Source organism: Elephas maximus, chromosome 25 (assembly GCF_024166365.1).
Source record: "Elephas maximus indicus isolate mEleMax1 chromosome 25, mEleMax1 primary haplotype, whole genome shotgun sequence".
NCBI lineage: Eukaryota > Metazoa > Chordata > Mammalia > Proboscidea > Elephantidae > Elephas > Elephas maximus.
The window spans coordinates 27,977,725-27,996,047 of NC_064843.1; the positions used below are offsets into that span (position 1 = coordinate 27,977,725).

General features: G+C 39.9%; 1 protein-coding gene across 7 annotated transcripts in view; it reads left to right on the top strand.

Annotated features, from left to right (window-relative positions):
* Positions 1 to 18,323, top strand: part of CHD6 (chromodomain helicase DNA binding protein 6) — a 230,676-nt gene that overhangs the window by 152,543 nt on the left and 59,810 nt on the right. For all 7 annotated transcript variants that reach the window (XM_049869932.1, XM_049869935.1, XM_049869938.1 and 4 more), the window contains 2 exons: positions 15,861 to 16,025; positions 17,311 to 17,490. In XM_049869932.1, the coding sequence (XP_049725889.1) occupies positions 15,861 to 16,025; positions 17,311 to 17,490 (345 nt within the window). The remainder of the gene's footprint in view (positions 1 to 15,860; positions 16,026 to 17,310; positions 17,491 to 18,323) is intronic.

The window sequence follows — 18,323 nt, forward strand, 5'->3', positions numbered from 1 at the left end:
ATCTGGCCTTTATATTGGCAAAGGGATGTTTAGATCAAAGATGAGTTAAAAAAAAAAAAAAGTAGCTGGGTATAATAACCAGTTTTTAAAGGAGTAACATTTACAAAGTACTTAAGTAATAATTACGAAAAAATAACATTTGATCAGGTTTAAAAAAAAAAGGTTAGCAAGAACCTAATTAGGATAGTGATACAGATCAAGGGTTGTAAAATTATTACCTGTAGGCCAGTTGCCTGTCTGTGTAAATAGTTTTATTGGAACACAGCCACACCCATTTGTATAAATACTGTCTATGCTTGCTTTTGAGTTACAACAACAGAGTTAAATAGTTACAACAACAGAGTCAAATAGTTACAACAACAGAGTCAAATAGTTGCAACAGAGACCTCTTATCCCACAAAACCTGAAATACTTATGATCAGACCTTTTACAGAAGAAGTTTGCTGGCCCCAGATGATTTCCTAAGTGTTGACAACTGTAAGGTTCTGTCCTCTTTTGCGGTGCTCACTTGACTGTGCGGGTTGGTACCTGGGAGAATGGTGGTATGAGAAAGTGAAATGGGGTGGTCTGTTTGAGGCCATGTTAGCTGGACATGCATAAAGGAATGTCCACTAGGCAAATTGGAGGAGGGGGCTCAAATTTGGAGAGGGGTCATGGCTTTGGAATCACCTGTTTTGCCAAGATGAGGCTAAGCACTATCAGTTGAACAGGTGCATTGACGAGAAAGGGAAAGAGCCTGCGAGTGTTTAAGCCTGATGGAGAAGCTTAGGTCATCTGAGGTGATTGATTTGTACGCGTAGTAGCCAGAGGGGGTGAGGGGGCTGTCCTGAATTAGGGTGTGGAGGAGAGTGGAGAAGCTTTGGAATAGCTATTCTTTTAATGTCCGCTGCTGGGGAATTGACAAGAGATAATAAAGGAATGGTGGCGAAGTCCGAACTGAAATAGGATAGTGTGAATTTTTTTTAGTGTGCTGAGTCTGTTCCCGTATTTCCTCTAATGCTCACCCTAAAGGAAGAAACAAAGAAGACCAGCACCATGGGTGGTCCAGGGTGGGACCCTATACCAAGAATGTAGCAGAAGTTTAGTGCCCTAGGGAGCCAATGATAATGGCAAGCCAAGAGTCAGAGTTCTTCAACTTCTGGTCGGCCAGACTGGCCATTGCTTCTCTGCTCTTGATTTATTGGTTTTGGCTTTTTTTATTGTTGTTGTTATCCTTATTTAAAGTTTTATAACTCAGAGGGAACTGTTGTTCTTTATTTCTGAAACGCCTAGCCAGACTGGGTAGAAATAAAAGAATTGGAAAGAGTAGAGTAATTTTGGAAACCCTGGTGGTGTAGTGGTTAAGTGCTACGTCTGCTAACCAAGCGGTTGGCAGTTTGAATCTACCAGGTGCTCCTTGGAGACTCTATGGGGCAGTTCTACTCTGACCTATAGGGTCGCTATGAGTCGGAATCAACTCAATGGCAGGGGGTTTAGAGTAATTTTAGGACAGGGAGCAAATCATTGGCTACTGTGGAATGGGATTGGTAGACGGTAAAGAAGACATGCTAGAGAAAGGGAGGTCTGAGTTCTTTGTCTCCCACAGAGATGGAGCCAGGCTCTGTGCTTGCCTGGTATGAGGTGATGCAAGAGGGCTGGAACGAGGCATACTTAACGTAGACCTACACACTCAGAGGCTCACATGCTCTCCCTGGCATTTGCCTTTGCACCCAGGTGCTATACATACGAAGTTAGAAGAGAGTCTGGAGACCGGAACCCTGAGACCATCATGTGGGTCACAAGACAGGAGCTAAATCAACTGTGAAAACCAGGAAGTGAGATCATAACTCTGACAGAATAGAATACTTAACCAGACCGTTCCCCAGTACTTTTGTCACTAGGTGTGTTATGTTAATATACACGCAATAGTTTGTATCTGCTGCAGTCCACTATTTTTTATAAACGAATGAAATATTTCAATCATGGTTGACTCTTTAAGTTTATTGAAGAACCACAATTCCCACTGCTATAAGGTGATCATATTTCCTTTGGAAGATGGGCTTAATGTAGAGCATTTATCTAGGGGTGGGTCAAGGCACAAAGTGCCTAATATAAATGCCAGGGCCATGGAAAAGATAATTCCATCATGAACAGGGTCCTTCCCCAGCCTGGAGAATTTTAGCATAGCTCCGGAGGTCCACATGATAGAAAATGTGAGTGTTTACTGTAGTCTCCAACAGCCTGGAAAGATCTGATGCAGTCCATGGTGATGCCATGTCCAGTCAGGATGCCCTGGGAAGCAGGGTCAGTACCAGGACAACCCCTGTTTCTTGCCCGATTCTAGGCAGACCTCCTCAGATAGTGGACAGTGAAGCCAGCTTGATTGTGGGCATGAGGTCGGCTCGGCTAAGGTCCTGAGCCCCTGAGGCAGTGCTGCAGACAAACCAGCTTCTAGGGCTGAGGAGCAGAGCGCCATCCTCTGAAAAGGCACCTGAGAGTCAGAACAGCGTTAGCTTTCTGGTGCTTTTTCATTATTATAAGCAAAAGTTCAGTCATTCAGCCCACTTTCTCTAATGATTTTGCTGGGGTTTTCTGTGCTTTGAGGATAGAATTAAAGATTTAGGACATGCTGGAGTTCCCCCCCCCCCATCTAAAAAAAACATCTAGGCCTTCATAATACAAACACCATTAAATGTAATGCTGCTTCCTTTGGTCTTGTTAGAGTCTGAGGAGTAAAAATTATATCCCGCTTCCTACCTAGATCTGAACCAATTAAGAAATAGACACAGGAGTGAAAAGGAAGATCAAAACATCAGCTTTAGTAAATCCTGAAGCTGGATTAGATAATACAGTTTGACCTGTAGCCAGAGTTAGGCTTTCTAAGACTCTCGCACGCCTCCTCTGCTCCTCCACCCTAGGTTAGACTTACCTCCCCAGAACCGCTGGCAGCCAGGCAGGTAAGCCTGCCAGAGACAAAGAGAAGTCTGCTGAGGTCATGCAAGCTCAGACCCTGCTCTGTCTCTCATTGATCAGGTCAGTCACTCTTTTAGGGTGGAGAGAGGAAGGATATCTGAGAGAGAGACTGTTACGTTCCTACCTGGGAGCAGACATTCCGTTTTGGAAATCTGGGGAATCAGCCTAGCATCAGTCTCCTCTTCCCAAGTCATCTACTCCCCCTTTCCAGAAGTTGAAGCACAAGTTCATAAGGATCCAGGGTAGGAACCCTGTACTACTTGGGAATAACAAAAGATACTAAGATTAGTACTGAAGGACCTCAGCAAAGTTATCATTTTATCTGGATTTTTTTTGTTTTTGTTTTTTATCAGAAGCAAACCAATTTTTAGGTCCCTGTTAAGGGAGAGAGCTATGTAGAGTTATCAGGTAAACGCTGCTTCCTCTTTCAAACCTGGAATGTGTCTGTATTAGCATCAATGTATGTAAAACAATGCAGGCTCAAGGTCTGACTCTGCCATGGTACTGCTGCAGCAGCAGCATTTTGTCCAGATTTCCTGTAACACCTGAGTACGAGGTTAAGAAATGGCAAAGGGTGGTAGCAGTAGCCCAAGAAGGGAAAAAAACAATAAACAACTGAAATCTTTTCTCCTCTTCTCATCAGGAGGAAGCCAGTATTGCTGCTAGCTTTGAGGGCAGAGGCATGCCTCTTGGGAATAGCAGGGTCTCAATCAGTCTCCTTTAGCCTCCCCTCACAGAGGCCATAAGCACTTTCCATTTTCATTGGTTCATGATTACCTTGAATTCTTTTTCTTTGGGAAGCTTTCTACCCTTTAAGATAAGGGTTCCTTGGGGTTGTATAGGGTTCATGGTAACAGTGGTTAGGCTGCACTGTTCTGTGTCCTTCCTGTTGCTAAGGTCCCTGGAGAAGGAATTCAGAAACCATGGGAGCAGGTGTACTGGCAGGAAGCACAGCCACAATATAATGCAGCTGTTGCAAGTCATAGAGATTTGGAAGAGAGGAGGGAACCCGGCCTGAAGAGCCAGCGCCACTTGCATGAAGCAGCACTCCAGGGGCCAGACCCACCATTCCAACGAAGGAGAGGAGCTGGTCCCCCCTGCCACTGCCGCCACTGTAGTGCTAGCAGCACCTCTCTCTTGACAGTGTGTATGCCTGGAGCTTGCAAGATTAGACCCTACTCTGGTTGCTTCCTTTGCTAGAAGAAAGTCAGTTTGTGAGTATATGCACAATCCATTCATTCAGTGCCAGGCACTGTTCAGAGTGCTGGGGGCACAGCAGATGGGCAGAGTTTCTGCTCTAGTGGAGCTTTCATTTTAGTGAGGTAGACAGACGATAAACAAGTAAAAAATAATTACCGATAGAAATAAGTACAGTGAGAGCTGGAATTCGATGGGACTGCCTTGTTTTTCCAGGTCTCGCAAGTTTTCCTCCTTTGACAGCATGCAGTCTTACCACTTTTCTGTTGCTGGTTTTAGTGGGAAATGTTTGCATTTTCCTTCTCTGACAGGTTCTACTTTATACACGTTCCAGCTTTCACAGGCTTTACTGTATTATGAAGAAAATAAAGCAGGATAAGGGGATAAGAATGGTGGCAGTTGGGTGTCTCTAATTGAGTAGTCTAGGAAGGCTTCTTTAAGAAGGTGGCATTTGAGCAGAGACCTAAAGGACGAGAAGAATCTTAACTGATGAAAACAGAAGGAAGAATGTTCCTGACAGAGGGACAAAAATTAGGATTGCCAGGAGTGGGAATGAGCATAGGTTGCCCACTTGAGGCATAGGATGGGACAGACACTTACTGTATAGAATCAGTCCCAAATAAAGTGAGACAGGTTTCCTCTGGGTCTCTCCTGCCTCCTTTGTCAGTGTCCTCTCTTTCTCATTCCCTGATCCTTTTTTCTGCTGCCTTTTTTCCATGCTGTGAATTCATCTTTCCTTCCTGTTCTCAGCCAACTCTGGACTGATTTATCATATACATTTAGTGAGCCCCAGGTACTATATTAGGCCCTGGGGATACAACAGTGCTCAAGACTTTGGTTTGGGCTAATAAACTAAACCATATTGTAGAAACAGAGTGCAATAGAGTGGGCTATTTCCCAAAGACATTTTCATTTTAAGAGAGGATGATACCTCACCCCAAAGGATAAATCTGGACTGGAAATCGTAGACCTACAATCGTAGGTCTACAAAGGGATAGTTGAGAGAGGGCACCTTCCCAGGGCTCTTCAGTGCATACTGCATAGATAGCCCTTGCCTGCCATTCTGGCCAAGTAGGCAGTGTGCTAATACAGACTTTCAGAATGCCAGAAGAAATGTAAAGTGCCTAGGCTTGAAATAAAGTATTTGTACATGGAAAATGGGCTGGAGAACTAGCAGCATGCTGTTTGACTTTGGGTGGGACAGGTAATTGTTTTTGACGTCTCTGGTTATGTAGATTTTTCTTGAGGAACAAACAGTATTTTAAAGTATTAAAATATATATTTTTTAACATAGTAGAGCTGATGATTTGGAAAAGTATTATGAGGGTCAAGAGAAGAATTGTTACTGTGCTTGGTTCTTTATGCCAGCTATTTAATTTTCACATGATTGTTTGTAGTGTAAGACTTTGCCAGGTTTTAGACTTGAGACTGACTGGAATCAGTTTGGAATCTGTCACTGCTTGAGCAATAAAGCCACACCTATTTTCTTCCCATGTCAGTCACTGGAATCTGTACCTGTTTTTTATTTTTTAAACATCCTTACTTTATTTCTCCTAGGCTTTCATTTAACTTTATGTATTAACAACTAAGGAACAAACTAAGGGCTCACAAAGCATGCAGGAGAGCATTAGTGCTCTATGATTCTCCTGGGGATGGGAGGACTAGCCCCACCGCCCTCTAATCATGGCCTCCTCCAAAGGTTTCTGTATTTATCTTTTGCTGATGCATCTCATTTGAACTTCATCTCAGTTGCTGTCCTAGTTCTGAATGTTTCCCTCTCTACCTAAATTTTTTTCAGTGAATTTTGATTAGAAAAGGCATGTATGATTAACTGTGAGATCTGACTGTAAAATGATTAGTCTCTTAAATGTGACAGAACTTAATCCTATTATCTTTCAGGTCAGTCATTTTGGGAGAGTGGATGTTTATGTATCACCTGGTATCATTTAGCGGCTTATGGCAGTGGCTCACCCAAGCAGGGGTTTGTTTTTTGTCAATTAACAAGAAGTCCAGAGGTGGGTAGTCCAGAACTAGTGCAATGGTTTTGTAGTGTCATCAGAGTCCGAGGTTCCTCTGTCTTTATGCTCCACTGTCCTCCATGTATATGGTTTACATCCTCTTGGTCCCAAAATGGATACTTCATACCCTTACCCACTGGGCAGGAAAAATAAAGAAGGAATGTGTGATGCCTTTTTCAGGAAAGCAGAACTCTTCTAGATATCCCCAGTAGATTTCTCATTCTCTTGAGATACCCCAGGACATCTCATTGTCCAGAATTGTTTACCTAGCCATCCCTGGGAAGCTGGCAGTGGTTTTCAGTTGGTCACATTGCTGCTGTATGTAAGGATCAGGGCTCGGGTAGTGAGGAAGAAATGAAGTGGGATACCAGAAAGGCAGTTAGCGGTGTCTGCAGCACTGCTGTATCAGACCTTTGCTCAGAGCATTTCTTAAACGCCTCTTTCAAATTATCCCTCAACACCGTATGAACCAGAAAAAGAATACCAGTGTCAGTACATTATAACGTGTTGGTTTATAGGTTTAATGGGCCTTATTATTTACCTTGATCACTTCCTTTACTTGCCAAGTTATATATCAAATCTAGTAATAAAGATTTGCTACCGTTAATGATACTGAAAAAAGGTTTAGTGGCTAATTATAGTTGACAAATACCAAACAACCCACTTGTCCAGCAATAGAGGACTAATTGAATAAATGGTGGTATATTCAGCTTACAAAAACTAAATAAATAAGGAAAATCTCTGTGTACTGCTATGGAATTATCTCCTAGATCTCCTGGATATACTATTTAGTGGGGGGGGGGGAACAAAGTGGAAAAAGTATGTGTAGTATGCTAGCATTTATCTTAAAAGGCTTTGTGTGTGTGTCCCATAAAAGGATAAATCAAAAAAACAAAACCCTTCTTATTTTAATGGATAACTGCACAGTGGAGGTGACAGAGTTAGAAGCTAGTTTTTCTGAATATGCCTTTTTTGCGTATTTGACTTTGGAAGCCTTTAAATATTCTACATCATTACAAAAAGCATTGATTTTTAAAACTTTTTATCTTGAAGTCATTTTAAACATTAAACTTACAATAAAGTTACAGATACAGCATAGCATTACAATACCCTCACCCAGCTTCCTTAATGTTAGTGTCTTAATATTAAAAAAAAAAAATTTTTTTAACCAGAGTACAATTACTGAAACCAGGAAATTAACATGGATAGAGCACTCTTAACTAATCTACTACTCCTCCCTTCAGTCCCCACAAATGTTCTTTTTCTTATCTGGAATCCAGTCTAGTATCTCACATTCCATCTAGAAACCATTCCTCTGAGCCTCCTCCAGGCTGTGACAGCTTCTCTTGTCTTTGTTTTTAATGACGTGGCTCTTTTGAAGGGTACTGACCAGCTGTTTTGTAGAATGTCCTTCAGTTTGGGTTTGCCTGATTTTTTTCTCATGATAAGATTTGAGGTTATGCATTTTGGGCACAAATATCATGGAAGTGATGTCATGCCCTTCTCAGTGCTTCATATCGGGGTGCATGCCAGTGTGTCTTATTACGTTAACTTAAGTTGATCCCTTGGTTACGGTGTTTGCCATGTTTTGCCACTGTAAAATTACTATTTTTCCTTTTAAAAGTATCTTGTGGGGCCAACATCCATTCCTGATAAAAAAAAAAAAAAACTCTCAAAAAAATATGTATAGGAGGAAATTCCTCAACATAATAAAGGCATCTATGCAAAACCAACAGCCAACATCATTCTTAATGGAGAGAGGCTGAAAACATTCCCCTTGAGAACAGGAACAAGAGAAGAATGCCCTTTATCACCACTCCTGTTTAACATTGTGCTAGAAGTCCTAGCTAAAGCAGTAAGGCAAGAAAGAGAAGTAAAGGGCATCCAAATTGGTAATGAAGAAGTAAAACTGTCCCTATTTGTGGATAATATGATACTTTCTATAGAAAACCCAAGACTCAACGAAAACACTACTGGAACTGATAGATTCAGCAGAGTAGCAGGATACAAGATAAACATACAAAAATCAGTTGGATTCCTATACTCCAATAAAGAGAATGACGAAATAGAAATCAGGAAAACAATACCATTTATAATAGCCCCTACAAAAATAAAATACTTAGGAGTGAATCTAACCAGGGTTGTAAAAGACCTATACAAAGGAAACGACAAGACACTATTGCAAGGAAACAGATGTAAATCCATCTACCTGTGGTCACCCGATCTTGAACAAAGGCCCAAGGTCCATCAGATGGAGAAAAGACAGTCTATAACAAATGGTGCTGGCAGAACTGGATGTCCATCTGCAAAAAAATGAAACAGGACCCATACCTCACACCATACACAAAAACTAATTCAAAATGGATCACAGACCTAAATAAAAAACCAAAAACTATGAAGGCCATAGAAGAAAAAATAGGATCAACAATAGAGGCCGTAATACACAGCATTAACAGGATACAAACCATAACCAATAACACACAAACTCCAGAAGATAACTGGGATCTTCTAAAAGCTAGACACTCATCAAAAGACTTCACCAAATGCAAGAAACCAAAAGAGACCTACATGAGTGGAAAAACATACCTTATTCGTGAATAGGAAGACTTAACATTGTAAAAATGTCTATTCTACCAAAAGCGATCTATTGATATAATGCAATTCTGATCCAAATTCCACCGACATTTTTTAGTGAGTTGGAGAAACAAATCACCAACTTCATGTGTGGAAGGGAAAGAGGCCCCAGATCGGTAAAGCATTACTGAAAAAGAAGAACAAAGTGGGAGGCCTCACTCTACCTGATGTTAGAATCTATTATACTGCCACAGTAGTCAAAACTGCCTGGTACTGGTGCAATAACAGATACCTAGACCAATGGAACAGAATTGAGAATCCAGACATAAATCCATCCACATATGAGCAGCTGATAATTTGACAAAGGCCTGGACAGTCTGCTTAACAAATGGTGCTGGCATAACTGGATATCCATCTGCAAAAAAATGAAACAAGACCCATACCTTACACCATGCACAAAAACGAACTCAGCATGGATCAAAGACCTAAATATAAAATCTAAAACGATAAAGATCACGGAAGACAAAATAGGGACAACGCTAGGAGCCCTAATACATTGGATAAACAGTATACAAAACATTACTAACAATGCAGAAGAGAAACTAGATAACTGGGAGCTCCTACAAATTAAACACCTATGCTCATCCAAAGACTTCACCAAAAGAGGAAAAAGACTACCTACAGACTGGGAAAAAGTTTAGCTGTGACATTTCCGATCAGCGTCTGATGTCTAAAATCTACTTGATACTGCAGAAACTCAACTACAAAAAGATAGCCCAATTAAAAAATGGGCAAAGGATATGAACAGGGACTTCACTAAAGAAGACATTCAGGTAGCTAACAGATACATGAGGAAATGCTCACGATCATTAGCCATTAGAGAAATGCAAATCAAAACTACAGTGAGATTCTATCTCACTCCAGCAAGGCTGGCATTAATTCAAAAAACACAAAATAATAAATGTTGAAGAGGTTGTGGAGAGACTGAAACACACACTGCTGGTGGGAATGTAAAATGGTACAACCACTTTGGAAATCGATTTGGCACTTCCTTAAAAAACTAGAAATAGAATTGCCATACGATCCAGCAATCCCAGTCCTTGGAATATATCCTAGAGAAATAAGAGCCTTTACACAAACAGATATATGCACACCCATGTTCACTGCAGCACTGTTTACAATAGCAAAAAGATAGAAGCAACCAAGGTGCCCATCAATGGATGAATGGATAAATAAATGATGATATATTCACACAATGGAATACTACACATCGATAAAGAACAATGATGAATCAGTACATTTCATAACATGGAGGAATCTGGAAGGCATTATGCTGAGTGAAATTAGTCAGTTGCAAAAGGGCAAATATTGTATGAGACCAGTATTATAAGAGCTCGAGAAATACTTTAAACAGAGAAGAAAATATTCTTTGATGGTTACGAGAGTGGGGAGGGAGGGAGGGAGAGGGGTTTTCACTAACTGGATAGTAGATAAGAACTATTTTAGGTGAAGGGAAAGACAACATGGAATTCAGGAGAGGTCAGCACAACTGGACTAAACCAAAAGCAAAGAAGTTTTCTGAATAAACTGAATACTTTGAAGGCAAGAGTAGCAGGGACAGGGGTTTGGGGACCATGGTTTCAGGGGACACCTAAGTCAATTGGCATAGTAAAATCTATTAAGAAAACATTCTGCATCCCACTTTGGAGAGTGGCGTCTGGGGTCTTAAATGCTAGCAAGTAGCCATCTAAGATGCATCAATTGGTCTCAACCCACCTGGAGCAAATGAAAATGAAGAACACCAAAGACACAAGGTAATTATTAGCCCAAGAGACAGAAGGGGTCACAAAAACCAGAGACTACATCAGCCTGAGACCAGAAGAACTAGATGGCACCTGGCTATAACCGATGACTGCCCTGACAGGGAACACAACAAAGAACTCCTGAGAGAACAGGAGAACAGTGGGATGCAGACCTCAAATTCTTGTAAAAAGACCAGACTTAATGGTCTGAGACTAGAAGGACCCCGGAGGTCATGGTCCCCAGACCTTCTGTTGCCCCAAGACAGGAACCATGCCCAACGCCAACTCTTCAGACAGGGATTGGACTGGATTATGGGATAGAAAATGATACTGGTGAAGAGTGAGCTTCTTGGATCAAGTAGACACATGAGACTATGTGGGCATCTCCTGTCTGGATGGGAGATGAGAGGGCAGAGGGGGTCAGAAGCTGGCTGAATAGATACAAAAATAGAGTGGAAAAAAAAAAATAGAGAGTGGAGGGAAGAATTGTGCTTTCTCATTAGGGAGAGAGCAACTAGGAGTGTATAGCAAGGTGTATATAAATTTTTGTATGAGATACTTGATTTGTAAGCTTTCACTTAAAGCACAATAGAAAAAGACTTCACCAAAAGAGTGAAAAGAGAACCTACAGCCTGGGAAAAAATTTTGGCTATGACAAGTCCGACAAAGGTCTAACCTCTAAAATCTTCTGGAAAATCCAGTACCTTTACAGCAAAAAGACAAATAACACAATCAAAAAATGGATAAAGGAAATGAACAGACCCTTCACCAAAGAAGACATTCAGGCGGCTAACAGACACATGAGGAAATGCTCGCAGTCAGTAGCCAGTAAAACAAAAAAAAACTCAAACCTACTGCCGTCGAGTCGATTCCGACTCATAGCAACCCTATATGAGTCAGTAGCCATTAGAAAAATGCAAATCAAAGCCACAATGACATACCATCTCACCCCGGCATTACTGACACAAATAAAAAAAAAACAGAAAATAACAAATGTTGTAGAGGCTGCGGGAAGATCACAACTCTTATGCACTGCTGGTGGGAATGCAAAATGGTACAACCATTTTGGAAAATGATATGGCACTTTCTTAGAAAGATAGAAATACATATGATCCAGCAATCCCACTCCTAGGAATGTATCCTAGAGAAATAAGAGCCGTCACATGAATAGACATATGCACACCCATGTTCATCGCAGCATTGTTCACAATAGCAAAAAGATGGAAACAACCTAGATGCCCATCAGCAGATGAATGGATGAAGAAACTGTGGTACCTGCACACAATGGAGTACTACAGAACGATAAAGAACAATGATGAATCTGCAAAGCATGTCAGATAAGTCGATCATAAAAGGACCGATATTGTATGAGACCGTTACTATAAAAACTCATGAAAAGGTTTACACACAGAAAGAAACAATCTTTGATGGTTATGAGGGAGGGGAGGGCAAAAACACTAGACAACAGAGAAGTGGTAACTTAAAAAATTTCTTTAAAAAAGTATCTTGTGAGGAGGTATTTGAGACTCTGGAAATACCCTCTTTCTCATCCTATGTTTGCCCATTTATTTTAGCATCCATCAGTGGCTCTTGCCTTCAGTAACTATTACTGTGGTGTTTGACTAATGGTAATTTTCTATTTCCATCATTCCTTCTACATTTATTAATTAGAATTTTACTATAAGAAAGAGTTGTTCTTTCTCCCACATTTATTTATTTCTTTGTTGATATCAGTATCGAGTCATGGATATTTATTTTATAGGTTTATAATCCATTGTTCTTGTTTATTTTATTGTTCAAGTTGTTCCAAATTTGGCCATTGTGGGAACTCCTTCAAGTTGGCTCCTTTGACATGCTCCCATCATTTTTTGAGGACTTTTTTACTTTGTGTCAACACAAGATGTTCCAGGTTCATGTTGTGGTTTTCCTGCCACAGACTTGAAATCGACATTTCTTCAAGGATCCTTGGTTCCTTATGTTTGAAAATGGCATTTAGAAACCAAGATCTGCTACTGCCCATTGCTACTGGAGTATTATTTCTTCTAGACCCTCTGAGCAATCAGAGCTAGGAAGTACATGTATATTTGCTAACACACACACTCATATGACCATCTGTATTTATTCCATATCAACCCATCCAGTGTGATATTTCCTATCCAGTTCCAACACTACAGGATTCGTTCTAGCCTTTCCCTTTTTCTTATTGTTAACTTTCTTTGACAGTGAGAAGCCTAGATCTCATTATCCACAAAATATTTCCTCTTTTGCTCAATTCTAGTATATATATAAAATAGTTTGAGAATTGCTAACCCATATCCTGTGAAAACAAATTTACTAGATTATCATATTGATCTGTAGTTCTTTTTGTCCTTCACCTTACACTACATCGTCAAAATATTGTTTTCTGGAGTTACTTAGGTGAGTTACTTTCTTTCCCACCCCCTTTAGTGCGGTTAAATTAATGGGAAAAAAAAGCCGTCCCTGAAATTCAAAAGCAAAACGAAACAGTTGAATCTAGCTATGTAGTAAATGGACAGCATAACCTCAAGTTAGGGATTGTTTCAAGTGACTATTTTTTTTTATATTTAATATTTTTGTACGTTTTCATTTTGATGTAATTAGAGACTTAAAGAAAAGTTTGCAACTGCCATATACCCTTTATCCAGATTCACCAGCTGTTTACATTTTGCCTGTTTACTTTATCATCTGTGCCCTCTAACTCTCTTTTGGCGAGCACACTCTCAGTACACACACACACCCTCACTCACGTCATTTTTTGTCTGAACCACTTGAGAGGAAGTTGGAAGCATCATGCCCGTTTAACTCCTGAGTATTTTAGTGTATAGTTCCTAAGAGAAACATACATAACCACAGCATAGTTCTCAAAATCAGGGACTAAGAATACTGTTTTCTAATCCACAGCCTGTTTAAATTTACCCTTTGTCTCACGTCCTGTTCCCCTAGTCTGTGATCCAATCCGTGTCACACATTACATTTAGTTTTCATATCTCCTTAGTCTCCTTTAATCTGGATTAGTTCCTTGTTCTTTCTTTTCTTTCTTGACCTAGATGTTTTTGAAGAGTACAGGCAAACTGCTTCGTAGATGTTCCTCAATTTGAGTTTGTCTTTGTGTCCTGAGGATTGAATGCACATTTAGGGAAATGACAGAAGTGATGTCGTTCTCAGTATTCTGTATCAGAAGGAATATGATACCCATTTTTCTGATGATGTTGACTTTGATCACTTGGTTAAATGGTGTCTGCCCAATTTCTCCACTATGAAGTTGCTATTTTTTCCTTTTGAATTTAATAAATAATTTTGGATACTTTGAGACTATGTAAATATCCTATTTGTCATCAGTGTTTCACCCACGGTTTTCACTTCTGTTGATTATTTTTGCCTGAATCTGTGATGGTTACGAAGTTGTGATTTTCTAACCCTGTCACTCTTTCTGTGTTTGCAGTTGGCATTCTACTATAAGGAAACGTTTTCCCACCCTCCAGTTTATTTATGTCAGAATGAACTCATGGATTCCTTTTTTATTCAGTGGGTTATAATCTGTTAATATCTTGATTTACTTTGATGTTCAAATAGTCCTAGACTTAGCCAGTGGGAGCCTCGTCAAGGTTCAAGTATTATTTTGATAAATCTCCATCATTTTTGGAATACTGCCTAACATTCTGGCACAGTAATGTATTTCAAGCTCATCCTATACTTCTCTACTCCAGCCCTGGAATTAGCCATTTCTCTAACAAGCCTTGGTTCCGTTTTATGGAGAGTGGTTATTTAAAAACCAAGATCTCGAAGCTAGTTATATTCGTTGTTATTTGGATATCGTTACTTTTGCACCCTCTTAGTGGAAAAGTTAGGATACACACACATGCATGTAACATAATTGTGTATATACATATATATAACATGCATTCATAGGTGTGTGTGTACATACATACATGATGTATAAACAAATACATCTGTATTTGTATATTTGTATGTATAGATGCATATACATCCGTATATATATGCACACCCCAGACCCTCAGTTCATACCGATACCACCAAATCCATTCTAACACCACAGAATTTAGTCTTCTGCTTTCTATATTTGTGCTTCTTAAAAAATTAATAATAATAATAAAATCTTCACTAGTCACCACTTTTGGAGGATGTTATTTTATTAACTGGTTAAGTAAAGAGAAAGAATCAAATATTTATCCTGGTCCTCCTATATGAACTGTATATTAGGGTAACCAAAAACTTGATGAAGGAAATTGTAACCACTAATGAAATAACAGATCTAGGCAATGATCATCAGTTCCAAAGAAAGACAACGAGACATCATGTGCATCTCGATGGAAATGAAACACCACCTATGAAATACACTTGCCAAAAATTGACTCTTAATCTGATCAAGGCTCAAGATATAACTCACAGTTTACAGGAAATACAGGAAACAGAGAAACCTATTCAGTGACACAATAGGAATACAGTGAGCAAAATGTAGTCTGTGGAAAACTATAGGACAGATACTTGGTTTCTTCATCAAATAAATTACATTAAGGGAAAAAAAACATTGAAGGCAGGGAATATCTGTAGATTAAAAGAGACTTGAGACATATCAACCAATTGGAATGAGTGGTCCTTATTTGGACCTGATCCAAATAAGTAAACTATTTAAAAAAAAAAAAAATACACAGGGTAATTCGAACACATACTAGATAGCTGATGTTAAGAATTAGTTTTTTAAAGTGTGGCAGTGGTAATGTGATTATGTTTACAAGAGTCTTTATCTTTAGAAATACATACTGAAATATGTAAGGAGAAAACTATATGATGCCTAAGATTTAGTAGAGATGAACAAAGATTGTCCATAAGGAATCATTATACTTTACTTTTGTCTATGTTTTAAATTTTCTTTAGTAAAATTAAAAAATGAAAAAGTACACTGCCAGCTCTGAGGCATTTCCCAAGAAAGTAGGGCAGCGTCCTTGGAATGAGGCTGCCTCACAAGGTGGCTATGTTCAGACCACAAGCGTGGGGAGGGAAGGAAACCATGTCTTCTCATTGATTTATCCTGACACCTTACACATTTTAAGGGCATAAAGTAGTCACTTAGTAAATAATTGGTGAAGAAATGAGTGACCCTGAAGAGGCAGCTTACATTTTAGTGTATTCTGTCCTGAAATCAGTCCCATGATCTCATAAATGTGAAAGCTGGTCACTCACCACTCATATCACGTGATATTTAAGAATTTCCCTATTCCCAGGGCTGCCGCCATTATAGATGGTGAAATGTGTTGTGACGTTCCTTCCTTCCCAGGCTCAGGCCCGATGTCACCGGATAGGCCAAAGCAAAGCTGTGAAAGTGTATCGCCTCATTACTCGGAACTCCTACGAGCGGGAAATGTTTGACAAGGCCAGCCTAAAGCTGGGTCTAGACAAGGCTGTTCTTCAGGACATCAACCGAAAGGGCAGCACCAATGGCGTGAGTATGATGTACCTGCTCTGGAACCTCAAGAAGCATTTGTCACACAGCCTGGGCCTCTCTGGGCTTTTCCTTCCTGCAGCTGTTTCATGATTACTTGGACTGTTTTGAGTTAGCTCTCACATCTTTGTTGGATAATTCCCTATGGAAAAGGATAATTTGAGGTCAGGTTTTTGTGTTTTTTAAATGGGTAAATGATATCTGTAGGAGCAGTTATGTGGTAGGATCGTCCAGCTTGCAGGAACCTTTCAGTACAAAGTTTTTGAATGGTGCCCATTAGAAGCCAGTAGGTCTTAACATGCAACTCTGTAAATATATAATTGTTACCATGCCTTATCTCATACCCCAGATCTTGAGCTCTGTGAGGGTACAGTGGGATATTTTTTATCTCCGTATTTCCCGTGATCTCTAACAGTGTTTGGCATATTAAAAGTTGTTCAGTGAAATAAATGAATTAATAAATTAGAAGCCTGAAATATGGCCGTTAATAAAATATTCTTACCCTCTGGGAGGGGTTAAAAGTTGCAGCTAAGATTTTTATCTTAAAGTATAGGCAAGCAGGGCAGAATATCTCCTTAATCTCTAGGATCAGGACATCAAAGATAGGGAGTTAAAACCTTCTAAATGAATTGTCTTTAGTCCAGATGGTCTGTATCCTGTTAGCTATGCATATGTTGCTGAGTATAATTCTTGAAGTTACCAGAGCTGGGAGTCATGGTATTCCCTCTTGTGATTGCTATAAAGAGAACCAGATTCTTAATTAGAACCAGGGAAGGGTGTTTTGAGCCCCATTTCCTGTTTTCAACAAGCAGTTGCGGAGATCACACTTGGCACAAGCTTCTTTTAAGAAATGACATCATTTCCAATACTAAGGTACTTATTTAATAATGAATAAATCATTATTCTTCAGCTCATTTGGTACATCTGGAGATTTTTAAAGATGCAGACTCAAACTAAAACAAAAAACAAATAGTTGAATGTATCCTCTTCAGTGGCGCATTGTTTTAATGGCTTATGACATTTGGTAATAACCGATGCCCTCTAGAATGTTAGGGCCATTGGGTCATGTGCTGAGCTTTATTCCGGTGCTCCCTGTTTAGGATTGTCTGCTTACCCTCCCGTAGTTCTTGAGTATCATATTCTAAAGATTGCTGTCTATGTCCTTCATTCTTCTGACATAGCAGTTAGTGGCAGAACTGTGTACTGAATCATAAAGGTCAGATTTGAGGCTGTTCTTCTCCTGTGCATTTTCCACTTTGTGAGTAGCCTTTGGTGACTTGTCCAGGTGCAGCAGCTCTCAAAAATGGAGGTGGAGGACTTGCTTCGGAAAGGTGCTTATGGAGCCTTAATGGATGAGGAAGACGAAGGCTCCAAGTTCTGTGAAGAAGATATAGACCAGATTCTGCAGAGGAGAACCCACACCATCACCATCCAGTCTGAAGGGAAAGGATCGACTTTTGCCAAGGTAGACAACCGTCTTTCCAGAGTCCTTATTGGGGGTGGGTGGGGAAAAAAAATTGTTTCTTCTTTGACTTTTATTAGCTATGCTTCCCTTTCTCTAAATCCAAGCCCTTGAAATTGTCAGCTGTGCATCTAGGCTGCGTGACACTCTGAAGATGCAGGTCCTCAGAGGGGTTCTGGATAATGAATAAGAAGCTATAGACAGAAAACACCATTCCTAACCTTTGAGAGCTGACCTTTGGTGGGCAGGATAGACACTTCGGTTGCAGTTTGGACTATTGCTGTTTTCAAGGACTGCGCTGAAACCCTTGAATGGTCATCTTGATTCCCTTGTAGAATACTTTTTGATCAATATTAGAGAGTTTGAAAGTCCAGTGAACACTCCATTCCTCAAACTAAGCAAGTATTCTGTACGTTTTGTAGAAAAAGATTTTACTCAAGATTCTCAGCTTCTACTCTAGGTGCCTCTTTCCTTTGCAAGTCAGGTCACTAGATTTGGAATGAAGTTAATCAAACCACTTATCAGATCACTTTCTAATTTCCCTGTTCATAGACTCTGCCCATTCCTATGTAGACTGTGTGACCTCTTTGCTAAATTTTCTGTTTGATGTCCTATATAGGATGTTTTTCAGTAAGACACTTTGGGCTTTAGTTTATAGGGAGAATACAGGTGATGCACTGCTTGTCTCTTTATCCCTCACCCTGCCCAGCCCAGTGCCTTTTCTGTAGCAGATACTTGTTGACTATTGAACTAAAACAAAAATTAAATCTAGAGAAGTCTTTAGAATTAACCTTTTCGTGGGGAGCTAGACACCAAGTAACACGTTGCCATTGTCT